We start from the raw sequence: 26,989 nt of genomic DNA on the forward strand, positions 1-26,989 counted from the left end.
CCTTTTGCTACGGTGCACTTCCTGATCCTGAGCGGACCCTCACCCAGGCGCCCACCCAGCATCCGGCAGTCATTAGTAGGTTTCCCCTCCCGCTTTTTCATGAGAAAGGGATTTTGCCAGGATCTCTGTATTTATAGTGGAGAGAGGCCCCAGGACTGTGAGGAGTGGGGACTTCCTCCCCAGGGATCCCACTGAAAGCCCATGTCCACTCAGGACCGAGCTCCTGCCCACTCAGAGGACTCGTGCTTTGAGCTGCCCCAGTGGGCGTGACAGGTTTGCTACAATCTAGGATTTCCCAAACTCACCTGCTGATCAGAATCCTGTAGAACGCTTGTTAAAAACAAAGATATCTGGGCCCCAAACTACAGCTAATGAATCAGAGTCTCAAGAGCAAAGGCCCTTGAAAAAACAATTCTTAGGACGCGGTCAACTTGGGAAACTTCACCGAGCCATGAACTCTCTCTTACCCTTGGGTGACCTAATTCCTGCCTCTGCTAGAAAGCTGCTGCCTAGGCTGAGCTCAGACAGGCATTCATGGGGAAAAATAAAAATAAAAAAAATAATAATAAAGCTTTTTTTCTGTTTAGAGACCAACAGCGACAACAATAATTACCAACCTTTATCAACTGTGTGCCAAGCACTCTCCAGGGGGCTCTTTGGGGAAAGGTGGATCGTGTCACACAATTCTGCCAATAGCCTAATGAGGCAAGGGCTACAGCTGTCTCCATTTTTTCAGATGGGGGTGCAGAAGGCAGGGAAGTGAAATGTCTTGCCAGAGGCACATGTAGCAGGTAACCGGCAGAGCTAGGTCACAGGCTTCTGACCACTGCCCCCGTCTCTTCCCCAACAGATTAGTCATCCTGGCACCTCGAATTAACTCCCTCCAGGGTGGCAACTCACACCACCACCAACACCCCTCCCCCCAGACAGGGAAAAAAAAAGAGCATAGAGTGGCAGCTCCTCTGAGAACCTGCAGTGTGTAGTTGTGAGAATGAGGCACAATGGGGAGGACAGCAAGGGGCAGGGTGCTGACCTCCTTCCTGTTGGCTCTCAGGTACTGGAACTCCTTGAGCAACCTGGTGGCATCCTTGCTGAACTCTGTGCGCTCCATCGCCTCCCTGCTCCTTCTCCTATTCCTCTTCATCATCATCTTCTCCCTCCTGGGGATGCAGCTCTTTGGAGGAAAGTTCAACTTTGATGAGATGCAGACCCGGAGGAGCACATTTGATAACTTCCCCCAGTCCCTCCTCACTGTGTTTCAGGTACGGACTCTTCTCTGCTGGGATTCAGACTCGGGGTGGTTGAGTGGCGGGGTGGTGGGGGGAGTGTGGAAAGCTACACCCTTTCACCAGGCAGCCACAGCCAGCCTAGATCAGCCCTGGAGAGCCCATGCCTGCGAGAGTCTTGAGTTTTTTCTATAGTTTCCCCTGTCCCCATCTGCTGTGGAATTCCACTAGTGGGTGGACCATTAGGGGAAACAATCTAAGTGGTTTAAAAATGCCTTCTCAGGGGAATCTCTTGAACCCAGGAGGCGGAGGTTGCATTGAGCTGAGATCCCGCCCCCACTGCACACTCTAGCCTAGGCAACAGAGCAAGACTCTGTCTCAAAAAAAAAAAAAAAGAAAAGAAAAGAAAAAAAAAAGAAAGCCTTCTTATCCATGGAATCCTTTACTCAAATTCTCCATGAAAGCCCAAAACATAAACAAAGAAAAGCAGACTGCTCTTATTGAGCGGGGGAGAGGGTGACGAAACCCTGGCTTTCCTACCCACCATGCTTGTCCCAGGAAAAAAATATTACTGGCCCATCAAATTTGTGATTTCATAGATATTTTGGCTTAGGGCAAACTCAGAGTGGCATCTATTTAAGTTTAAAAGTAGATGGAGGTAAAAATGAATCACATGTAGATGCTATGAAAATCTTCAAGTGATTAATGTTTGGGGAAAGCTGGTGTAGCGTGTGGCTGTCTCAGCAAACACACAACTGCACAAGGGCCCTGATGCCTTACCCCCCAGGAATAGCTGATGGTCAGCTCAAGCATGTGTGGAGGAAGTCAGAGATCTTTGGGCCAAAAAGCCCTTTTAGTCACCCTTCAAATCCTATTATGCCAGTGGCCAGGCCTTTTGTGTAAGGACAGTGGAATAGCTCAGAGCCCCCTGGGGAGGAGGATCGGGGGCCAGGAGGAGGGAGAGGAGTGAAAGGAAATTTTGGACAATTCTGTTGACGTAGTGGGGCAGGGCAGGGTGGTTTCGGGTTTGCTGTTGGTCTAACGCTGTGTCCCTTATTGGTGGGAATGTGTCATTCAGATCCTGACCGGGGAGGACTGGAATTCGGTGATGTATGATGGGATCATGGCTTATGGCGGCCCCTCTTTTCCAGGGATGTTAGTCTGTATTTACTTCATCATCCTCTTCATCTGTGGAAACTGTATCCTTTGCTGCTGCCCCCCAACCCCTGCGGCCCCCAGCCCCCAGCCTGCAGCACAGTGCCAAGCGGGCACGTCCCCGCAGGTCCGGGCGGTCCCGCTCGGGCTCACACCACCCAGCCTAGAACCCCATGGCGGCGGAGGTGGGTCTGGGTGGAAACGTGCAGCTTTGCCATAGGTGAGGTTCACCTTCCGGAACCCTTCCGGGCGTGCGCTCGGCGTCCTGTAGGTGAGCGACGCCCCCTGGCGTTGCGGCGTGCGCTGCGCAGCCTCTCACACGGGCTGCGGTAGGGACACGGGCCTGCTGCCCTGGGGCCGCTGCGTCCGCGCAGAGGCGGGGCGCTCCGTAAGGGAGGGTGAGCCGTTGTCCTTCAAGTGACCTTCAGCTCCCCTCCTGCTTTTTGGTCAGCACCCCTCCCTCTGATGCTGCTCTCCAGGACTGGAGTCACAGGCAGAGCTGCCCAGACTTCACACAGCCCTAAAAGCTCCTTCCTGATCCTGGCTCGTGGGTGGGGTTTCCAGGGTCACAAACCACAGGTGCTGCTTCTCTTCCCCAGCTCACCACCCCGAGAGAGTCACGTCCAGAGTCAGGGGTAACATGGGAACAGCACCGGGCCAAGTCCCAGTTAAGGCAGTGCAGAGAACACAGTCATGGAAGCCAGCAGACAAGGTTTCCTCTTTTCCCAGCTGGGTGACCTCTCCTCTACCTCAGTGTCTGTAAAATGTGGCCATGGAATCGTAGAACCTACTACGTAAAGGGTCGTGGGGAGTTTTAATGGGATCATGCATGCAAAGCCCCTACCACATTCAGACGCCTCCCTGGACAAGCCCCTCTTCCCCTGCCTGGGTTGCGGCTTCCCTGTGTGTGAAATGATAGGAATGTCTGGGTGCCTGGGGCTGGGGGTCAGACTTCACAAACTGAAAGCGCCCTTCCAGCTATGCTTTCTTTGATTCTGCACTTCTCTGACCCACAGCGTTTCTGTTGGTGGAGTGGGGTGGGGAGAAAGGGCAAAGAACTGTCTCCATTGGGAACCCCCGAGCCTTGGCTGGCTCCAGCCGGACCCTCCAAGGGTCTTCGTGTGTGCAGGCTCACATTAAGAGTTGGCAGAGATGCCAAGCCACCCCCTCAGTGCCTAGTTATAATAAACCGCTCTTAAGAGCATTCTGCATCCTGCTAGAGACAATGCTGTTTATAATGTCAATTACAGCCAGTCATCTCAGCGGGGAAACCAATCATGAAACCCAGCAATTAAAGTGCAAGTCAGGGCTTGCTGCCTCACTCCCGCCTGCTCCAGTGTGCAGGCTAGCCTGTTCTCATCCCTCTAGATAGCTCCAGGTAGCTAGGAGGGTGATGGGGAGCAAGGGGAGGGGAGTAACACTGTTGGGGTCTGATTCCCTCAGAGTGACTCACTGTCAAGCTCTCTCTGCTGAGGAGCTCTGCCTTGCACGTCCTACACCCCTCTGCCCCCTGTGCCCACCAAAACCCCAAGCCAAGGGTCATTTTCTTTAAGAATGGACACAAACAGATATCCTACTGAATGTGTTCTTGGCCATTGCTGTGGACAACCTGGCTGACGCTGAGAGCCTCACATCTGCCCAAAAGGAGGAGGAAGAGGAGAAGGAGAGAAAGAAGCTGGCCAGGTAACCCTCTAAGCTTGCCCAGGCCCGGGGCTCCAGGACTCCCATTCTGGAATGTCATCCCACTGGTGGCAGAGAGAGGCTTGACTGCCAGTCTGTGTTGGCTGTCCCTCCTAGGAGGACTCTGGGTTTGGGGCTCCCTAAGTTGGGCCTTTCTCCTAATTCCTAAGCATCGCTCTAGTAGGGACCATCGTGAATTATAATAGTCTCTACAATGGTGTCATATTCTCCACCTGTTGGGATTATCTTTTGAGAAGCTGTGATAGGTGGCGGGAGTGTAGGGTGGGGAGAGAGAAAGGCAACCACTCAGTTGGGAAACCCAACTCCAGCTTATGGAGGGAGTCCTCCTCACTACTTTATGATTCATCTCCAGTGTTAGGAAGGCAAGACGGGGCCCTGTGTTGTATCCTATCATTGTCTAGACGGGACAGTTCCAGGCCACACAGCCGTCAGGCACTGAGCAGAGCTCCTCCAGGAGCCAATCCTAGAGGAGATACACCATCCTTTTCTGCTCTGGCAGCCCAGGCATCTCTGGAGCTGCAAGAGGCCAATTGCGTGTCAGGCAGAGCAGGTGTGGCTCAGCCCCGTAGCGCTTGTGACTGATCTGTACACGAGAAGTGCCCTGGAAAAAGGAAGATGGATTCAGACCCAGGGAGCCCCCACTGGCCCCAAAAGGCCACAGGGCGGTTCCCTCCTACACTGTTCCCTATCACTCCAGTAAACAGCCATTTATTTTTTCTGCTGCTGACTGGCCAGGACTGCCAGCCCAGAGAAGAAACAAGAGATGGTGGAGAAGCCGGCAGTGGAGGAATCCAAGGAGGAGAAGATTGAGCTGAAATCCATCACGGCTGACGGAGAGTCTCCACCCACCACCAAGGTGAGGAGCTGTCTCCTTCCTGGAGCTGTGAGGCTGGTGCTGGGGAGGGAGGGCCACAGCCTTCCCCGGCCAGACCCCATGGAGAATAGGAGAGAAAGAAGGACACCCAGTGGAAAGAAAGCCAGTGGGGATGAACAGGAGAGCTGGGAGGAGGAAGAGAAGGCAGATTGGCTGGATCCCAGCCATCTGCTGATGTCTTGAAGGGGATATGCAAAGTGACAAGGACCTATTTTCGAGCGAAGTCACTGACTAAAATGCAACTTCAAGGCTACTGCAAGCCTCTTAACTTGTGGACATATCTAACTGAATTCTTCCTCCTTCTCCCCTGTGACTGTCTAGATCAACATGGATGACCTCCAGCCCAATGAAAATGAGGATAAGAGCCCCTACCCCAACCCAGAGACTACAGGTACCAGTCCCACTGCCTAACCTGGGATTGGGAGACTGGGGGCAGAGATTTAAATCCTAAAGCCACGTGGGAGTGGCCGTGTATTAGGGACCATGGTTCCGGTGTCCCTCCATAAGTACCTTGCACTGCTGAGTGTCTTCCGTCTCTATATTTAAGCATCATCAGTCAGCATCTGGGAGACAGCTTTGTTTCTGCTTTCCTCATAATGAAATCACATTTGAGCAGTGCTTTTGTGTCCTTTCCAAGCTGGATTCTGTGTACATTTAAATTTTTGTTACATTACATGTTGTAAAATCATTATTAATTTATATAATGTATTAGTATGGCATATGTTGCAACATTATGCTCACTTAATATTAATAGTAAATCCCAAATCTGCCTTGCCCCTACTCAGGAGGCAGTGCCGAGTGCAGGGACAGCTGCCACCACAGATGTCCCACTTGTTGCTTTAGAAAATGATTTCAGGTCTCATTATAAAAGGCGCTCTTACTGACTCCATCTTCCTGTGCTTCTATCTGATACATAAATTGGCAGGCAATCTGCTTCTCAAGGGCTTTACTGTCAGAGGTCAGTGGTCTTCCCTCCAGGCTTCACTTCCCAGCTTCCTGAAATCCCATGCCCTGTCCAAGGCCTTGGCTTACCTTCCTCTGACCTAGAATTGCAGATACCATCGCCAGTTTCAAGCTTGAAGTTAATAACATGTGTCAAGGGACTGTTGATTCTACTGACATTTCCTTGTTCCTGTAGGTTAGGCTATATTTGGGTTGTTCACCAAGTTAGGTGGCTGAGAACCTCCTACATTTATGAGCAAAGCTCGGTTTCCCCTTTTGCTTTCCCTCCGCTTGTTCTCTGCTTAGAACACTCACAGGCATCTTCTGTTGTCCTTGGGAACCAGACTCCCTGTGGTCACACCATCCTCACTCCCCTCCTCCTGCAAGGGAATAGGATGTGGTTTCCTGGAGCTTGGATAGAAAGAACAGGAAGGGTGTTTTCATGTGCAGGGCATTAAATAGCCTTTGAAGTTCTTAAAAACCCTTCTAGGGTGAAACTGTTAGGGAATTTCAACGACGTACTAGAATTATTGAACAAATGCAATGGGAGGATCTTGTCTTGATCCTGAAGCAACAAATACACTTTAAAATGACATTTTAGAGGTAATTGGGGGAAATTGAATATGGACTTGGAACTAAATGATTTAAAGTAGTTTTGTTAATCTTGTTGGTATAATATTTTGTAGTTCTGTTTTCAAACTGCTGCCGTGTTTATAGCCAGAGTCTAAAATGTTTACGAGTTGCTTTGCTTTTAAAATATTCCAACAACAAAAAAATGGGACAGAGAAGATAAATGGAACAAGATCAGCAAAATGTCCAAAGTTGTTGAAGCTGGTTTTATATATGAGGTTTAGTATGCAAGACTCTACTCTTGCGTAAATCTTTAAGGTTTAAAATGAAAGACAGTAATAAAACAAATTCCTTAGGGCCCTGAGAAAAGCCCTCCCATGGGGCCAGCCTCCAGGATGGGCCTCCCTGCACACACCACAAGGCAGATCTGGTATGAGGGTCTTTTCACACAGGCACCCAGCTGCAGCCAGGCCTGTACGGCAGATACACCTCTTGCATCTTCAACAAAAATCTCAAATTCTATTATTCTAAATACTGTACTCTTGGCTTTTCTCTGTCGCTCTAATGAAATCAAAGAGAAGAATGTTAAAAAAAAAAAAAAAAAGGGCTAATAAGGATTTTGTCACCACATTGACCGTCCTAGAAGTGCCTCTAACGTAGCTACCCGGTGGCTCTGAGGACCGGGGGATGCTTACGCTTTCCAGCTGAAAAGCTCTTCCTCCCCTCCGCTGAGGCCTCAGGATTCTTGAGATTTTTGAGCGTGTGTCCCGCTCCCCGTCATTTCTGCTAGTTACATGTGTCTCTTTACTTTTGTGTTGAAACCTCTGGTCCATACCCTGACTGCCCCGCCACACATACCAGCCACCACTCCGGCCTTTGAAGCCAGCCCCAAGCATGCCCATTTGCACACTATCCCAGGTCTCCAGGTCCTCATCCAGGAGGTCCAAAGGGCAGTGTGCTCTTAAAGCTGGTGGCCCCACACATTGCCCTGCCCCTAAAGGCTAAGTCAGCCTGTCCTTTGCAGCTCCTCCCGCCTTCCCATTTCCTCCCTTCCCTGCCTGCCCAGTCAGCTCCTGGATCCTTTAGTGCCAGGTGCAGCAGAAGTTCCCAGAGACTCCTCCGAAGATCACGTGGCCTGTTGTCTCTGTTCTGGTCAATCTCTGGTTCCCTCCTGCTTCTCTTCTCCCGAACCATGAATGGCGAAGAGCCTGATCTACCATTGTGCTCCCAACCGCTGCCCCTTCCAGGCCGCTGACCCCTGCCATGCCTGGTTCGTGCAGGTACCCCTTAGCAGGCAGCACTGGTGAGCGTTCCTCCTGCTCTGCCTTCAGCTGGGCCACTAGGGAGAAAGGGCCACTGCCAGGGAGCACACTGCCATGCTCTTCTGCTGCCTCCCCGTCTCTCTCTTGCCCTGTCTCCTAGGCTTGCCCCCTGCCCTCTCCCTCCCTCTGTCCAGATTGCACCCAAAGCGATGTATCAGAGTGGCCAAGTGGGAGCTGGACTCCGGAGTACACTCTGCTGGCTGCAGCTTCAGTTGCCCTCACATGACCATGAATACTCAGAGGAGGGGCCTGTTTCTAATTCAACAAGGGGCCATCGAGGCCAGCCACAGCCCTAGAATCCTTCCCTCTGTTTCATCTGAAAAGCTCGCCAGCCAGTTTCAGCCTCCCAGATCGGTATACCCTAATTATAGAGAAAAGCCCCAACTCACTGGAAAGAAAATCATTGTGCCCAGATGAGTGGAAGTTAATTCTACCTTTGTTTAATTTATTAATTTATTTGAGTGAGCGTGTAGATGTTTGCAAGAGCCACTAAGGACTTAAAGTTAACAGGTACACATTTGAAAAAGGAGTGCCACCAGACACTGAGTAGTCAGCAGCGCCTGTGCTGGGGGAGCCTTTCGTTGTTGCAAGGGGTTCAAGGTCAAGGAGAGCCATGAGGTCGTGGAGTCTGGGGGCTTCATGCAGAAGGGTGGTCTTGACTGAGCCTTGAATCGGAGAGTTGGAGAGGCTGAAGGAGTTTTTTCAGCATCATACAATCATCAGAGATGCTAAGAGTTGGGAGGAACCTTGTAGATATTCATGAACTACCCATGAAGCACTTACTTGTGTGCCAGGCACTGTGCTAGGTCCCAGGGACATGGGGGTCCCTGTGGTGGGCAAACAGGGAAGACCCCCACCCTCCTGGAGCTGACATATCAGTGGGGAGACAGGCAGCAGGCAAACCAACCGAAAAGGTGACATCACATGATGTGAAGATAGTGAAATCAAGGATTGTGTTAGGGGATACTCAGGGGTCAGGCTGCTTTGACTGTGTGGTCAGCAAAGGCTTCTCTGAGGACACAGCGTTTGACTGGAGCCTGAATGATTCAAAGGAACTAGACACGGAATCAGAGTGAAGGGCGCTCCAGGTGGAGAGCCTGAGTGCAGAATCTCTTACGGGGGATGCACTGGCTGTGGGGACTCCAAAGAGGGCCAGTGTCCCTGAAGCAGAGAGAACCAAGGGATAGTGCCCTGAGCAGGAGGCTGGGGCAGGGCAGGAGGGCAGGGCGGAAGGTGCAGGGCCACACAGGAGACCGGGTCTGATCCAGTGCCCTGGAGGGCTGCCAGAACATCTGAGCAGAAGAGGCCCTGACCTGATGTCTGACACACCCTTTCAGAGATTCCCTCTGGGTGCTGTGTGGATAAAGAGCAGTGGCGGTCGAGAGCAGAACTGGGGCAGGGAGGATGCTTGTGCAGTATCCAGGCAGAGAAGATGGCAGCTTGGGCAGGGGATGGTGCTGGAGATGCAGAGAAGTGGTCAGACTTGGGGTACATTTTGCAGGTAGAACCAGCTGGATTCACTCATAGCTTAGATGTTGGAGAGAGACAAAGAGGAACGTAGGGTGACTCTGAGGTTTTCTAATTGAGCCAGTGAAGAGAAGATCCCCAGTGCAGAAACTATATCCACCACCTGTGCTCCTTGTGCCCCAAGGCACTGCTCTGGGTGTCTGGCGCTTACCAACCAGGCACTCCCTTCAGCTGGTAGCAGACTCTTGTGCCCTGCTAGAAACTAAGCTCCTTGAGGACAAGAACTATGGCTTTGTGTTCTCAGCCTTGGGCTCAATACTCTCTAGGCACCAGATCTTACAAATGTCTTTATGTGGCCAAGAGCAAAATCACAGAAGTGAAAATGAGCATCAAATGGAGAGGGGCAAGGGCTGCCAAGGACCAAGGGCGGGGCTTCGAGTGCTACCCTGGTTTTACTTTGGAATCCTCCGACCTGCCGTCCAAAATGCAGCAGCAACTCCAGAGTGCAGCAGCACCTCACTTCCCGTGCTTTTTCCAATCCTCCAAGAACAAAAATGAGAAAAAAAAGATCCCTAATGTATTCCACTGGCATTTGGGAGTAGAAGACTAGATGGTTCAGTTGCCAACACCAAAATGAGCTTTGCCTGACTTTTCCTGATCTCTCAGCCTCCCTCCACATCCATAGTACCTGCTAAGCATCGCATGCTGTTGAAGTTGTGTTCCTTTACAGATCGGAGTTTGTCCTTCAGAAATCGTTTCCCGTTAAGCACTGTGCCTGACGTTCAGCTGCTCTGTGACTGAATGGACCGGCTAACTTGCTTCTCCCCAGGAATGCAGCTCAGCATGGAGCTTCATAAACAGGGAGGGAGCTCGTACAGATGGAAGAGCCTACACCATTTTCCATTAGGAGCTTCGAATGGCACAAAGCTATAGTAAATAGGGGTTTCTGTAAACATAAATGATTAAAATAAGCACAGAATTACCTGTTATCAAATTACCATGGAGAAGAAAGTGTTGGGTCATTTCGAGCAAAACTGAAAAGAATACAAACACCTAGGCAGGAATTTAAGATCCTTCTCAGTTAAATTTCACTTGAAATATCATGATTTAGGCCAACTCTGGTTTTACTTACTCGACTTTAATTAGAAGACTTTTCTTTTACATACCAAGGGTAGGGTGTCACAAGAACTCCAACTCTTGGCCTGTAGACAGTTTTTCATCTTGGACCTCTCTTCTGCTGAAAAAATATCAATTGTCTTGCTGGTCAGCTCTAATTACCCTAGGGAAAGAATCTGATTGATGCCTGTATGGTACTGGTCCTCCAAAAAAGCCTTGAGTCCCTAAATGCTTGAATGCTTTTTGCTTGATAAAGAATTGCTTTCTGTGCCAGGCATTTTTTCTTTGCAATACCTGGCTTTGTTTGAACCAGAAGAGGGAGAACATGCGGAGGCCCGGCTGCATCCGTGAGACAAGCGTCCCATAACTATCTTTCTCCAGCCAGACTAGTATCCCCTTCACCTTCGTCTTATAGAGTCCCCTTCCTTCTGAAGGGTGTGGAAGTTCAATCATCATCAAGAAATAAGGGCTTCTAGTGCCAGGCATAGCTTTTCTTTCCAGGGTTTTCAGCACACAGAGAGAAGGGACAGACATTTAAAATCAGTCATCAAGGCACTGGAGGCAGAGGTTCTGCTGGGATTCGTGGAAAGGTCATTCCCTGGAGCACGAGTACTGAGGAAAGCCGGATGGAGCATGCTATCTGGATTGGGGGTCCTTGTGTGCTCTGCAGAGAGGGAGATGAAGAGCAGCTCAAACAGAGAGAGAGAGAGCATGAGGAACGACGGAGCACACAGTGAACTTGTCAGCTCACTAGGGCTACCATAACCAGTGACCACACGCTGGGCAGCTTAAACAGCACAATGCATCCTTTTATGGTTCAGAGGCTGGAAGTCCAAAATCAAGGGGTCTGCAGGGTCAAGCACCTTCTGAAAGGCTCTTGGGAATAATCCTCACTTACCTCTCCTAACTTCTTGTGGTTGCCGGCAGTCCTTGGCTTGTAGATGCATCCCTCCAGTCTCTGCCTCTGTCGTTACATGGCCTTCTTCCCTAAGTGTGTTTTTGTGTCTCTGTGCCTGTCTTTATGAGAAGAACAGTAGTTAGATTTAGGGCCCATCCTAGCCCAGAATAACTTCATCATAACCAATTACATCTGCAAAGGCCATATTTCCAAATAAGGTCACGTTGCGAAGTTCTAGGTAGGCATGAGTTTGCAGGGAAACTGTTCAACGCACTGTAGTGAAGTGTTCAGAAAATAGTTTCATGTGAGTGGACAGTTTGTTAGGGAATAAAAGGTGGTAAGGATCTGACTGAGAAAGATGTTGAACACTAATCTACAGGCTTCGAGTCTGTCCCATAGCGGCTGCTATGTGCCTGGCACCATTCTGAGGTATAGATGTACTGTTATTATTATTCCACCTTAGATGGAGAAACTGAGGCACAGAGAGACTCAGTAAAAAGCCCACAGCTAGAAAAACAGAGCCAGGATTCTGATCCAGGCGACTGGCTGGAGAGTCTGCTCTTCACTCCCATGTTGTTACTTTCCCCTTCTGAGCATCTTCAACACATTTGACCAGCACAGGATATGCAGTGCTTCCCCCCATGAGCATTGTGCTTGCAAGCGCAGAAATAAGTTGCCTGACTTTCTTCCACAGTAAATGTGGCCACTGGCAGGGAGAACAAAGGCGCTTCTTTAGTTGGTGTCAGTGTCTAAACCTTTGCATGAAGGGCCTGTTGTGGTCAGTAGCATTGCCCTGTTATCTCGACAGCACATGATTTTGTTGTCGTCGTCGTTTTGTTTTGTTTCAGAAATTGGGAAAGTGTTGGTTTTTAATTCCTGGAACTTCCAAGGGTGGGGTTATTTGCAAGGGATTCCACAAGCCAACTAAGCCATATCCTTTCCCCAACCTGCAGCCTAGATAGATGAGTAACACCTGGCAGTGCCCTGTCCTACCTGGTCACCTTTTCTCATACCTTACAACTAGGATGACTAACCACCCCAGTTTGCCCAGAACTAGGGGGTTTCCTGGGATGTGGGAATTTTAGTTTTAAAACCAGGACAAGTCGGTCACCCTACTTACAGTCCCCCTTATTGTGCACTGCCAGCTACGTCTTCTCCAACAGAGATGAGCTGCAGCAGCACCCACAGGGAGATGGCAGAATGTCTGTCTTGGTTGGTACCCTACATTTTCAGAGCCATAATCATGTCTGTCAGTAGGAAGGTCTCTGAAAGTGGTAAAATAAGTGGGAGTGCTGGAGTTATTTAGAATGGTGCTGTTCTTCTTACAGGAGAAGAGGATGAGGAGGAGCCAGAGATGCCTGTCGGCCCTCGCCCACGCCCACTCTCTGAGCTTCACCTTAAGGAAAAGGCAGTGCCCATGCCAGAAGCCAGTGCGTTTTTCGTCTTCAGCTCTAACAACAGGTGTGCAGCGATGGTGGGGAAGGTGGGCTCCTGCTCTCCCTCGTACCAGCCTGGCCGTTTCCTGTGTTTTACCTGAACCTCCGGATGGAGCCTGAGGCTCTCCCAGCTCCCTGCAAATTGTATAAACAGACACTGATTTAGGAAACAGTCCTGGATTTTGAATCAGAAGGCTTGTGTTTTATTTTTCTCTGCACTTTTTGGTTTTTTTTTTTTTTTTTTTTTTTTTTTTGGAGACGGAGTCTCGCTCTGCCGCCCAGCCTGGAGTGCGGTGGCGCAATCTCGGCTCGCTGCAAGCTCCGCCTCCCGGGTTCAAGCCATTCTCCTGCCTCAGCCTCCCAAGTAGCTGGGACTACCGGCACCCACCACAGTGCCCAGCTAATTTTTTGTATTTTTAGTAGAGATGGGGTTTTACTGTGTTAGTCAGGATGGTCTCGATCTCCTGACCTTGTGATCTGCCCGCCTCGGCCTCCCAGAGTACTGGGATTACAGGCGTGAGCCACCGCGCCCGGCCTTTTCTCTCCACTTTTTGAAATGTTTAAACTCTATTTCTATTCTTTGGGTGATTACCCTTGATAATTTACTAATTCTATTTAACTTAACAAAATGTGATGTTAAACAATATCAAGAATCTCCTCCTGTATAATAGATTGACCTTAGACTATTTTAACTCACTCATCTGCTCCTTACTTACATGGAATTGTCATTAGTAACTTAGTCCAACTTTTATTTTTAACCCAACAAGTTAGTGAGTCTTATTATCATATAGATAGTGTGTGTTTGGATATATGTACACCTTACCATTTTATTTGTTCACCATTTTTTTATTCATTTCCGTCCATCCTTTAGCTAACATTTTCTTTCCTACTAAAGTACATTCTTTAGAAGCTCCTTTAGTTCCATAATGGCAAATTCACTTGGCCTCTGCTTACCTATAACTGTTTTCACTTCTTGCTCTTGAAAGATAGTTTTGCTGTGAACACTATTTTAGACAGTTTTTGTCCTACAGCACAAGAAAGGTGTTATTCCACTGTAAAGTCAGGTGTCATTCCAACTATGAGTTCTTTGTGAGTAACCTAACCTTTATTTGTAGCTGCTTTTAACATATTCTGTTGCCTTTGTGGTTGTACAGATTTACTACCATGTGTCAAGGTGTGGATTTCTTTCCATTTATCTTGCTTAGAATACATTCTGCTTCCTAAGCCTATGGATTTAGATATTTATTTAATGAAAATGTACAGCCATAATGTTTAAATCTTACTTCTTTTTAATTCTATATTTCTTCCTTTTGACACTCCAATTGGACATCTGTTAGACTTTTTCATTCTGTTCTCCCTATTTCTTAGAGGGCCTTACATATCTTTCATCTCCTTGTCTTTCTGTATTCTGGGAGATTTCTTCAGCTGTATCTTCCAGTTTCTTAATTCTATTTTCAACTTAATCTATATTACTGTCTAAACCAATTTTTTATCTTGACCATTATATGTTTTTGTTTTAGTTGGTTCCATTTGTTGCTTGATTTTCCAGATTCATCGCTCTAAATCTAGTAGTTTCTATTGATGCCTCATCTTTGTGATTTAGTCCTTTATTTCATTAAATATTTCAAATATAGTTGTTTTATAGTCTATATCTAATATTTCCAATACCCCCAGTCTTTGGAATCTAAATCAGTTATCTGGTGTTTCTTCAGATTTCCCATCTTAGTGGCTTGTCCTTTGGTGCATCCGATGATCTTTGATTGTGACCCCAACACTTCTTCTTCATTTGTGAGAGTCCTGAGGACTAAAGTAGGTCTGGGGAGGCTTTCTTCCAGATGCCCCTTGGAGGTGTTGGCTCAGGCTTTCCTGCCCCATGTCAAGACTGGCTTAACCTGCAATTTCTTGACAGCACTGCTGTTATTGGCTTCCATCCTCAAGCAATTCTGCCTTCCTGGCTGGCTCTCTCTTCATACATAGCCTCAGCTCAGTGGAGGTTGGCGGGAGGGGTTGTTAGTTTGAAGCAGATGATTCTTACAGCCATCTCCTAACTCTCATAAACCAGAATTGTCTCAGAGAGCTTGGCCCTTCGAGGGTTTGGTGCTTCTGCAGCAGGAGGGCTTCTCAGAGCATTTAGTCAACCATAATGCCAGGAGCAGAAGTCTGAAGGCCTGGGTTGAAGCCCTGGCTCCCCAACACTAAGGCTATGTGTCTGGGCAAGCTTCTCCTACTTGGGTTTCAGTGTTCTTACCTGTGAAATGAAGATGATGACACCCATCCCTTCCTTCCTACATTGTTGTCAAGATGAGATGGTGTACAAGACACTTTCACATTTAGGAACCTAGCATTTTTGGTACTATCACTGAGTGCCTAGAAGCTCAGTTGGGTAATTGTGCTGGGGCATGGAAGTGAATTGCACATGTAAACCTCTTACACAGGAGCAGATCACCTACAGAAAGCCAGCTTGGCCGGCTCCTCAGCATACCCAGCTCCGGGCAGTCCTATTGTTCCCTGTGCATTAGCGTAGAGCAGATCTCATAAAGTGATTTCTTTTCAGTGATAGGGAAAATAAGTCCCCAAACAAAAGCCAGTTATGAATGTCAGAGCAGGATTTGGGAATTCAGAGATTCTCAAAGGTCTCAGATGTAACCTTCTAAAATATCAAAGGTGATATCTGCACCATGGCGGTGAGGGGTTGTCATTACCAAGCGGCAGTAAGACTTCAAAATGAAGAGGTCACTTGAAGCCAACAAGCACCTGTTACCAGCTGCTGGGAAGAGCTGAGGGGACAGGCTCCCAAGAGCCGACTGCTGCTTCCCCTTGTCTGCCTTGACTTGTCTCTCCTCCTGTCCCCCCTCCCATATAGGTTTCGCCTGCAGTGCCACCGCATTGTCAACGACACGATCTTCACCAACCTGATCCTCTTCTTCATTCTGCTCAGCAGCATTTCCCTGGCTGCTGAGGACCCGGTCCAGCACACCTCCTTCAGGAACCATGTATGCATTGCCTGTGTCCTCTGCACTCCTTCCCTCTGGGGCTGTGCCGGGCCCACAGCTTCTGTTGCTGACATCATTGTTCAATCCGGAGCCCAATTCTAGATGTCATAATCAGATCCACAACTGACATTTCATTAAGAGAGTAGGGCTTTGATAGAAAACCACCCTAGGACCACAAACAAGTAAGAGAGCATGTACCCAAATGCTCAGGCTGGCTTGATCATTGGCAAAGGGTAGGACTTCCATTGCCTGTGGATGTTCCCCAGGAAGCTCTAGTTCCCTGCAAACTTGGTAAAATGTGGCCACTGACTACATGCCCTCCCTTGCTCCCAGCGTACTCTGACCAGAAGGGGAGCATTGGCAAATAGGTGCCAATGATGAGGCTAACCTTACCTAAAAGAGAGTCTTGGTACCTTCAGTAGAGTACACCAAATGTGAGGACCCACCCAAGGCTCTGTTGAACAACGTTAAAGGCCAGTTTAAGAATTGCTGTATTTCAAAACCTCAAAACTTTGTCAAGTCCAACCAAGTGGGCATGAAGACAACCCACTGATCTAAAGCCATACCCATGCCAAACTACTCTGCACTCCTGGGGCCTGCTTGGTCCCGGGCTATCTTGGTGAGGTTAGCAGGTGTTGGCCCCACCCCTGATCCATCACCTGAAATAGAATAAGTATGCAGTCCTGCAGCCGGTCCTCAGCCTGTGCAGACCTCACCTGGAGGATGCACCTCCCTTGCCCCAGAGGACATAACCCAGGAGTAGATTTCTACCAACACAGGAAGCTCGCCAGCTCAGTCCCACCAACAAGAGCGAAGCATTTTTAATCTCCCTGCAAAAAGACAAACCCCATTCTCTGTCCTTTTGACAAGCATCTCAGTGGTCCGATTTGGGTTTGTAAGTAAATTGGATTAATGGGAAAAGCATCCAGCCAGATGCTGCTCAGATCCAGTACCAGCTGAGGCCAGCCCTGGAAGCTCACCTCACTTATCTGGGGGCTTCAAGGGAAGCCGCTGTGCTGCCTGAGGCTAGCCCCACCTCAGGATCGCTGTGTGCGTGCTGCTCGCCCCCCATTTCCATCTGTGTCCCTGTGCAAAGGCTCAAGCGCCATGCATCTCATTTTGAAGTGTGGCCCCTTTTCTGGTGAACATCCACTGACCTCTCTTCCCATCCTGCTTTTCTCCCTTCCCCATCCCATCCTCACCCTGTTCCGTTTTGTTTTGCAGATTCTGTTTTATTTTGATATTGTTTTTACCACCATTTTCACCATTGAAATTGCTCTGAAGGTAAAGCCCCCATCCCCCTCTGCTCCTCCTGTCCCCCTTGTGCCAGCACCAGGTCTCTGCCGCTGTCTGTCGCTAACACACATGCTCCTTCCTGTTGGTGTCGGGTTCACTCTCAGAGCCACTAATCCAATTATGCTTATTTTTCAGATCCTAGGCAATGCAGACTATGTCTTCACTAGTATCTTTACATTAGAAATTATCCTGAAGGTAATGCAACCTGGGCAATGCATCCTCTGTCGCTTTCTTTGCGTATCTCTGCTCTGTCTGGCTGGCTCTTTTCTCTCTTCTGTTTCTTTCACTCTCTCTTTTTTTTACTCCCAAGCCTGAAATTGGAAAAATGAGTGCCCCTCACTTTGTGTGATGCACTTTGCCCAGACTCAGAAGCCAGGAGCAGCCTACCCCACTGCAGCCCCTGCAGCCCCTCCCTCCAGCCACCCCTAAGCAGTCCGTGCCCTGGAAGGGACACGTGTTGGCTGTGCCACCATCAAGGCTGCCATTTCACTGGTTTGGGCTGCAGCCGTCAGCAGCGCCAGACATACATGCCCACACGCACCAGCTCTGGGTAATTGATACCTGAGCCCACGTAGGACTCTCCTTCCCTCCCCCTGCTCCATACACTCTGAAAGTGGGAAACTTCCTGGGACATGAAAGAATCACTTCGGCCGCTGTCTTTGGATGCCCGTCCTTAGCACCGTCCTCTGTACTTGCAGCAGACATTGGGTCTAAGCTGGGGTTAGGGGCACATAACAGTGATCACAGGCCTGCTGTGAGATGTGGAGCTGGTCTCCGAGCTGAGGGCTTTCAGCAGGTAGCTATAGACTACTGTCAACCCCTCAGTCACCTGCTGCAAAGCTTTGTCACAGTGCCCCTTGCCCTGAGCGTGGGGGAGGGAGGACTGTGCTGGAGAGCTGAGTACAGCGGGGTGAGAGCAGGTGCTGCAAGGAACCTGAGCACCCAGCCCCCAGCCCCCAGCCCTCGCCTGCTGCTGGCCCAGCTCAGTTCTGCTAAGGGAACTGCTACAACATTGCTACCCTCAGAACAGGCAGAGCCCACCACAGAGCAACACTGGGATGAGAGAGAGTGTGCCTCCATTTTTCCGGTATATTTCTGAGTCTCTAAACCAATGCATGGCCAAGCCAGTTCATCTGAGAGTCAAGGTGTGAGTTCCATGGCCTCAGGGAACGTGTGCTCCTCTCTGAGCAAGGGGGTAGATTCTACCCTTTCCCCAAACAGAAGGACTAAGGCTCTGAAGTCCATGCTTCAGCTTTAGCTTCTTCCTGGGAGACTAGGCTGGGACTCCCCCTGCCAAGGAGTCCAGAATCCCTTGTCATCCTATCGCTGTGGCCAGTGCAAGCTGAAGTCCACACCTAACGGATGCCACTGCCAGCTGCAGACCTTTCCTTCCCTGATGAGACTCCCTCATCATGGCCCAGCTTGTTGATGGACATGACAGTTCAGTCACATCCAAATACAAATTGAATGGGGCAGTTTTTGTGTGCCTTCCCCTGTGTCCTCGTCCCCAGGATACTCAGGTGTCCCCAGTTTCCATCCCTGGTTCCCGCTAGCCAAGTATGTGGCTCAGGTTTTTCTTTTCTGCTCATGGAGAGTAGATCTGACCAGGCTCTGGCTCCTGGAGGTCGGGAGAGGGAACCGAAAGTTGTGTGGCTGCACTAAGGTGCGCTGCGGCAAAACCTCTTTTCCATGGTGAGCTGCTTTGATTCCTGGACTTCAGATGCAGGGAGGCACACAGACACCAGAGGTCTTTCCTAGGACAAGAGAAGCTCTGAGGCCCAATTCTCAGTGCCCTTCTCCAGAGCTGCCCTTGTGGATTTCAATGGTGCTATTTCTCCTTCGGGATTGCCATACAAGCCAAAGTGAAAGGTCTCTTTGCAACCATTGTCATGGCAAGGTCCTTCCCTCCCCTCCATCCCCTCCCTCTTCTACTCTCTTCTGTGCTCAGCATGCTTCTCAATAGACACCCCGATGCCGGAACACTTCCCTGTACCTCCTTCCCACTGGGTCCCTCTTCCTGGCCTAAGGCCCAGTGTCATGTCATGGCACAGATGACCGTGGCTGTCCAAGGGGGACATTTAGCACAAGGAACAGTGGAGGGGCCTGGAGATGTTTGGCCTTAAAAAGGAAAGGCTTGTAGGCCCACAACAGTTGCTGAGTAATATAAGGGACTGTCACATAGAAGAGGAAGAAGGTAGAATCAGGACCCATGAGTAGAAATCACATTAAAAAGACAGGTTTCCTAACTAGGAGAGCTGCCTGGAGAGGCAGGGATGGCCCATGGTTGAACAGAGAGCTTTCCTACCCTTCCAGGCAGAGCCAGCGAGCCACGTCCCATTCCTTTCCTTCCTCAGGATAGAAGCACCCCAGCAAGGGCCGCTTCCCAAGTAATGGTGTAGAATTAGGCAAGCAGGACCCAGGTGGCTGGCAATCGGAAAAACAGGGTCAAAGAGGGACAATTCGCACTGGGTACCTGAGCCTGGCTTTTCCTGATGCCCTGAATGGCACAGATGACTCTCAAGTGAATGCTCTGTTTTCCCCACGTCCGTTTGCCCTTTTTTGTACAGCCACTCTTCCTCTGGCCCTGGGTGCACACTCCCACCGCCCCCATATGCACACACATGCACTTGCTCAAGTGTTGGTCTCATTTGAGGGTCCCCAGACGAAACAGGAGCCCAAAACCAGAGGACAGAGTCGGCACTCTGAGCCTCATTAGTCCACCCCTCTGAGGAATGCCTTCCGCCGAGCACAGAGGGTTCTGTCAGAGTTCAGTAGTAGCCTCAGAAGATCCAAGCCCGGAGCAAGAAGAAATTGGACCCGGTGCCTTCCTAACACTAAAAGCGAGGTGGCTGGGGAAGTACTGGGCTTTCTGCAGGCACAGAGGGCTCTTCGGTTAATGTGAACTATGGGAGCCTCCTGAGTCCAGTCTCTGGGGGTCCCAGGTCTTCACTGAGAGGTGAAGAGGCGAGCCTTCCAGACGGTGGGCCTTCTGGAACTATACTCCCTTGCATCTTTTATATAATCTACCTACTTCTAAAAATCATTGCCCAACACAGGTGCCTGAGTCCTGTGGGACCCCCTGCTGCAAGAGATAAATGGAAAGAATTAGGTTGCAAGAGCTATTTTTGCCCATTTCCCCCTGTGTTTGCTTTTGAATGGCTCTGCGGACACTCTGCCCTGGGCACGCTCTGATTCCAAAGAGATTAACTGGGCCCCAGATGACCAGGGAGCCTCGCTCCCCTTCTCCACCGTCAGTTCCACATTTTTCCCTTTGGCCGATGCTTCCTGTCTGCTGCCTGTCACCGCCCTTATCCTGGATAACCACGGGCCCTTATGCAAGTCGGCAAAATGAGAAAGGCTATAAAGGCGATTTGTTGAGCGCCTGCAGTGCACAGCTTTACACCAGGCTCAGAGGGTGGTAATAATGGCCAAGTCCTGTAACAGTCATCATCATCTTGTGTGTTCTCTTTTAAAAAGTTTCCAAAGGGCTTTCACAAAGCCAGGGGATAGTTTCCTCACTTTATGATGAGAGAACAGAACTTTCCTCATCCAGGAAGCATCCGGAATACAAATCCAGGCTGTAGTGACAGCTCAGCCTTTTATGGGGCTCACTGCGTGCAGGGTGGGTCCTAAGTATTTTACACAGAAGTACCCGCTTGATGCTTACAACCCTGTAGGGTGGGTCGTATCCTCGTTTTCCAATGAGGAAACAGAGGCACTAAGGGAAGTTGAGTTTCTTGCTCCAGGCCACACAAATAAAATACCATGGGGCTGGGATTCCAGCCCAGGCCGCCTGGCCTCAGAGCCTGTGCTCTTAGCCACGGAGCCTCATAGCCCCTGTGATCACACAGTTTTTTGCCCTTAAAAAACTCCAGATGCAGTCTAGAAGCAAGACAGGAGAATTGAGTTTAGAATAGTTGGCATCAATCGTCAGCACCCTTTGAGGCCAGGAAGGGGAGGTATGCTAATTGCCAGAGTCACCACTGGAACTTCTCACCAGGCACCAGGGTGACCAGCTGGCCTAGTTTGCCTCAGACTGAGGAGTTTCCCGGGATACAGGATTTCTGGTGATAAAGCAAACCTGGGCAAACCAGGATGGCTGGTCACCCTCCTGGGCATGCCCCCCCACCCCCGCCCCACTCCCTGCAGATGTCCGGTGCTCTCAGCTGGCCTAAGGACTCAAGCATTCAGAGAAGCAGTCGGGACATGTGCTCCCAGCCCAAGAGCATCAGGAAAGGACCCTACAGGCCCGAAGCCACGGACTTGGGATGTGGAACAGCGGGAAATTAGAATGGGATGGTGGGGCCCACGTGAAAAGGCTTTGAATGTAGGACTAAAGAGCCTGGCGTGGCCTGGCAGGTGCAAGGAGCCACCCAGAAGTCCTGGGCTGGGAGATTCTTGGGCGATTGTGTGCATGGTGGCAGAACTCGTTTCTCGGCACCATATTGCCGTCTTTGTCCTTCCTGTTCCCCATGGATGGTGCTTGGGACTTGCCCAAGGAATGCTGTGGGAGGAAGGGGTGGTGTGAGGGGTCTCTGGGCTCGGGCTAGGGCCACTCACACTGGTGTTTCTCTGTCCCTCCCTGCAGATGACTGCTTACGGGGCTTTTCTGCACAAGGGCTCCTTCTGCCGGAACTACTTCAACATCCTGGACCTGCTGGTGGTCAGCGTGTCCCTCATCTCCTTTGGCATCCAGTGAGTGGAACCCCTCAGCCCACGACGGGCCATGCTGCTAGCAAGGGGTGCCAGAGAGGACAACCAAACCCTGGAGGGCCCGCCTGCAGGGCCACCGAAGTGTGATGAGAGTGGGGTGGGGCCTCCGAAGCTGTACATGGCGGCTTTGAGTTCTTGGATCCGTGTCCTCGGTGGTCTGACACTTGGGGCATGTTGATCAGGCGCGAATATGTTTAAATACCTGGGTTTTGCCATGACAGGCGGGGCCAGGCTCAGCTATTAAGAAACGGTTGTCCCCAGGACCTTCCTGCCTCCTCCACCACGGCCCCAGTGCCCTAGGCTGACCTTCAGCAACCCGTAGTCTGCCACTGCCGTGGCCTCCCCTGACCTGGACCCTCTTCCCTTTCTCTCCCCTCTCTCTCCAGCCAAAGCACCTCATGTATGAGTGTATGTGTGAATATGTATATATGTCTGTGTAAGTGGGGTGTATGTGTGCATGTGTGTGTATGTGTGGGGTGTGTGTATATGTGTATGTGTGTTTGTGGATGTGTGTATGTGTGTATGTATGCGCTTGTATGCATGTGTTTGTGGGTTTGTGTCTGCATATGTGTCTATATGGGTGTGTATGTGGATGTATATGTGGATGTATGTGCATGTGTGTGTGTGTGTGTGTGTGACTGTATATTTGTGTCTTGTGTGTGTGCGTGTGTGTGTGTATGTGTGTGTGTGTTTCATTTCACTGGGCTGGGGTACAGTCTGGGTGTGAGTTCTCAGAGCTCTCCAGGTGACTCCCCTGTACAGCCAAGGTTGCAGACCTCGTTCAGGTGTGGAGGATCTGATTACTAGTTTCTACCAAGTTCTAACAGCTGATAGTGTGAATCCTACACTTTAACTTTCAAAGCACTTCCACATACACGTTCTTCTATGGTCCTCACACACACACAACGATGGGGGAGACATGGCAAGTGTTATTATCATCATTGTATAGATGGGAAATTTGGGGTTCAGGACATCATGGCACTTGCTCAAGGTCACACCTATGGTAGAGAAAGGCCTAAGTCCCATGGTTCCTAGATCTCTCCTCCCAAGCGTGTTTTCATGGTCGGCTGAGATCATGCAGGGACCGGGGCCTTGGGAGAGACCCTTGTCTGTGATCATCAATTATATTACCCCGTATTTTCTGCCTGGGAGCCTACAAGTCTAGATTTGAATCCCAGCGTGGCCACTCAATCACTATTTAACCTTGAACGAGGAATTCTTCCTCTTCAGCCTGTGTGTTTCCCATCTGACCTTTAAACCCCTTCCGTTGTAATTCAGTGCAAGCTGACTCCCTCCCAGAGAGACTGTAGGAGACACAGTGATAGACAGGAGTGGCCTTTGCATCTCTTGGAATAAAAGAGCTATGCGCCAGAGAAATCGGACCTTTCCGCCAGCCCCTTCTTGAGCACATCATCCTGACCACACAAAGCATGAAATCAGCACTTGCTGGCCTGCCATTCATTGTTTAGGTCCCAAGGCAAGTATGAGGCTCTCTAAAAGCTTGAGAGGCTGTCTGAGGTAGTTAGCCCGCGAGGGTTAGGATGTACTCCACGGCTGCTCACCGAGGTGGTATGGTTAGTAAGCCCCACCTGGGTAGGACGGACAGCTCCAAAAACCATCCAGGCATCTTGCTCAGGGGCCTGTCTCCTGCTGTCTCCATCGCACTGGGGAAAAGCAGTTTCCTGAGACTCCAAGAAGCTCTGGCTTGGCCTCAGCATCCCAGGAGTGTGGAACCTGTAGTGCAGTGTAGGAGCCAAAGGGCCTTCTGAAGGGTCACTGAAAAATCAACCGACAAGAGAAAGGTTAATTGGAGAAAAAGCATTCACATTTATTTCACGTGTATACACAGAGCCTTCAGAATGCAGACCCAAAGATACAGGGAAAATTGTCCATTTTTATGCTTTGGTTCCAAAAAAGTATGGACAGCCATGTAGAAATGTGACTGGACAAGAAGGGTAGGATCTAACGTGAATGGACTGAGTGGGGAACCCAGCAAGGCCTGTCTCTAGGTTCTTCGCCTCTCTGTGAAGCATTCCTTCCTTCTGGGCTGGGGACAGGATCCTGTCTGCAATAGGAGTCTTAGGATCTACACTCCCACGTGGTAGATCTGAGGATTTTTTTATGGCCAGTTTTTATACAGAAAAGCAGAGGGAAAATTTGAGTAATATTTTTAGGTTGTGTGGCTGGCTTTGAGGAAACGGGATTCTGGGTTCTGGCTTCTTGACCCATCTTGGAGAAGAGGGATTCTAGTGTCTATGGCTAGCCTCGGAGGAGAAGGGGACTGAGACAGGAGGGCAAGAGAAGTTCAGAGAAAAACTTGTGCTTCCGAGACTGCTTCTAAGGCAGTCATTTCGGGGTGGTGTTTCCTGAGCCCCAACAGTAAAGCCCACCCTTCCTTGGAGTCCTGAGTGTGCTCTGGGTGGGTTTTAGGTGTAGGTGCCAGGGGCAACTGTCTAGGGTATGTGTTTGGAGATAAACACTACGAAATCTCCTCCCCATGCCCATCACCTCCAGCCACAAGACCCGAGATCCCACCATTAGTACGGCATTCCTTTAAGTGTAATGATGTCTTCAGCAGGCATCATGATAAAAGGTACCATTTAGGCAGTTTATCAAGCACACGGCTAGGTGATTTACATGGAACTCTTATATAACCCTTGCAGAGACCTTCTGAGCTGATTACAGACCCATTTTACAGATAAAGAAACTAGAGCTCAGAAAATTGAGGAAATTTGTCCTCAGTGCCTTGGCTAGCAAGTGCCTATGCTGGGCTCTGAATTCCCATGGCCTCGCTCTGGATTTCTTCTGTGACACTGTGGGTGCCCCTGCAAGTAGCACAGTACATTGCTAATGACCTGCGTTGAGCCACTTTGCGTATTATTTATTCACCCAAAGGAAAGCCCCAGGGTTATAGGCGAGCTCCAGGCTCTCACGGGGTGGGAGACAGGAGTAGAGAGTGGTCCCAGAATGCAAACGTCCCCAAGATGGGCTTTACATTTTCTCAGGTTTGCCTGGGATTCACCTGTCAGGACACTCCCTTACCACATTATTTTTGCTCCCCCCAGAAACAGGAGGAGCTTACTACCCTGCCTGTTTCCCTCTCCCAGGTCCAGTGCAATCAATGTCGTGAAGATCTTGCGAGTCCTGCGAGTACTCAGGCCCCTGAGGGCTATCAACAGGGCCAAGGGGTTAAAGGTAAGTTGAGGGCATGGGTAGGGAGGCTCCGGCCAGCCCACTGGGGAGTGGGAGCTCCACAGAGGTGAGGGTTGGGTTGGAAGGAGGAGATGATGGTCAGGCCAAGTGGCTGCCATGTGGGGTCCTGGACACTGGTACCACTGCATGTCCCGGATCCGTAATGAACAGAAGAGTAACAGAGGCAGTCATCCAAAGTGTCTTCCCTAAGCAGAACCAAAGAGAGATCCCATGAAACCCTGGGCCCCTGCGGTGCCGCCATCCCTATATTCCTCCTACTGTAAGATGGGAGGTTAGCAGGGCTTTTGTCCTTGTAGTCACAGAGAGCCCAGTGGGGGCCTTTGCATCCCATTAGGGTCTATCACTTCCCATGTGACTCTCGGAGCAGGCTTTGCCCCTCTCAGCCCAATGACTCCCGCTTGTGGCAAACGGGCTGCCCCTGCTACCTCCTGGAAAGGCTCCGGGCATCTCCTGAAGCCACGTCTCTCTCCCCTTCCCTTCCCACTGCAGCATGTGGTTCAGTGTGTGTTTGTCGCCATCCGGACCATCGGGAACATCGTGATTGTCACCACCCTGCTGCAGTTCATGTTCGCCTGCATCGGGGTCCAGCTCTTCAAGGTAAAGTCTGGGCTCCGCTGTGGTCCTGCTTCCTCCCCTCCCATCAGCATTCCCGGGGAAGGGAGCTGGCAGATACTGGATGAACAAGACAGTGGCCTGGGCCAGACTTGGCCTGGATGTAACCTCCACCTGCAGCCCAACTCCAGCTTCAGACCAGGGGAGGGAGGCGCTAGAAGGAGGTATCGGGCCACCAGGCCAGAGGCCCCTCACGCTCTCCACTTCACCTGCCCTTCAGGTCACTGCCCTTCCTTCTAGAAAGAGAGGGAGAGGGACTTGCATCCTGTGGAAGCTCTGTGTCAGTCACTTGCTTAAAGCCTGCAGCAGTGACCTATTACCAACAGCATCACGTCCCTGCTACACCACCCAGCTTTCAGAGCCCCGCACCTGTCAAAGTCAGCTCCCGCTGCTTCCTGCAGCACCCCTCGGCTACAACGAGGCCAGTGCCCTCCTTGGATTCTGGTCTTTTTTGTCCTCACCCTTTTAGTTCTGCTTTTCTCCCACCTAGAGCATTCTCCCCTGCCACCCCTCCACTGTGTAAACTCCCATCTAATTCATCCCTCTGAGTCCAGCTCCACTTCTCCCTCCCTGGCGAGACCTTCCTGGAGAGTACAGCTCCCATGCACCCGAGCTCCCGTTTTTGCATTGCAGGGCTACTTGCAGCACTGGCGTCTGTATTCACCACTGTTTTGTGCATGGGAGTCAGGCCCTGTGCATCTGGATTCTGCACTTTTGTTTTTTTTTGTTTTGTTTTGTTTTGTTTTGTTTTGTTTTGTTTTGTTTTGTTTTGTTTTGATACGAAGTCTCACCCTGTCGCCCAGGCTGGAGTGCAGTGGCGCGATCTCAGCTCACAGCAAGCTCTTCCTCCTGGGTTCACGCCATTGTCCTGCCTCAGCCTCTTGAGTAGCTGGGACTACAGGCGCCCGCCACCATGCCCGGCCAATTTTTTGTATTTTTAATAGAGACGGGGTTTCACCATTCACAGGATGGTCTCCATCTCCTGACCTTGTGATCCGCCCGCCTCAGCCTCCCAAAGTGCTGGGATTACAGGTGTGAGCCACCGCACCTGGCCGGATTCTACGCTTTTTGTCCCTGGCACAGTGCTGGGCTATGGAGGTGCTCACTAATTGTTTTTGGATTGACTCATTGATTACTGAACATCTCTAATACGCTGTTCTCTGCCTTCCAGGGAAAGCTGTACACCTGTTCAGACAGTTCCAAGCAGACAGAGGCGGAATGCAAGTGAGTGGAGGTGGGAGGGCAGCCAGGGCCACGGCCAGTCAGCCCCAGGAGGCTGGAGGCTTGACCAGAAAGGAGGGACAGCTCAGTTTCTAAGACCACAGTGGCACGTGGACTTTTGCCTGTGTGTAATCTGGCCTCGCTGACACAATGTGTAGCATTTTTTCTTCCTGAAGTTTCTACCCACTGAAGCTCCTCCCATGGCTGGAACTGTGAAGGTCAAGCCAGGCAGTC

At 50.3% G+C, this 26,989-nt stretch overlaps 1 protein-coding gene across 6 annotated transcripts in view; it reads left to right on the plus strand.

Moving 5' to 3' along the window:
- The window catches only part of CACNA1C (calcium voltage-gated channel subunit alpha1 C), a 250,474-nt gene that overhangs the window by 135,964 nt on the left and 87,521 nt on the right, over positions 1-26,989 (plus strand). For all 6 annotated transcript variants that reach the window (XM_050747023.1, XM_050747020.1, XM_050747019.1 and 3 more), the window contains 12 exons: positions 1,055-1,262; positions 2,305-2,425; positions 3,950-4,064; positions 4,818-4,938; positions 5,278-5,347; positions 12,600-12,732; positions 15,571-15,700; positions 16,925-16,984; positions 21,585-21,691; positions 24,817-24,904; positions 25,412-25,519; positions 26,706-26,758. In XM_050747023.1, the coding sequence (XP_050602980.1) occupies positions 1,055-1,262; positions 2,305-2,425; positions 3,950-4,064; positions 4,818-4,938; positions 5,278-5,347; positions 12,600-12,732; positions 15,571-15,700; positions 16,925-16,984; positions 21,585-21,691; positions 24,817-24,904; positions 25,412-25,519; positions 26,706-26,758 (1,314 nt within the window). The remainder of the gene's footprint in view (positions 1-1,054; positions 1,263-2,304; positions 2,426-3,949; positions 4,065-4,817; positions 4,939-5,277; positions 5,348-12,599; positions 12,733-15,570; positions 15,701-16,924; positions 16,985-21,584; positions 21,692-24,816; positions 24,905-25,411; positions 25,520-26,705; positions 26,759-26,989) is intronic.

The sequence above is a fragment of the Macaca thibetana genome, chromosome 11 (assembly GCF_024542745.1).
Source record: "Macaca thibetana thibetana isolate TM-01 chromosome 11, ASM2454274v1, whole genome shotgun sequence".
NCBI classification, from domain to species: domain Eukaryota; kingdom Metazoa; phylum Chordata; class Mammalia; order Primates; family Cercopithecidae; genus Macaca; species Macaca thibetana.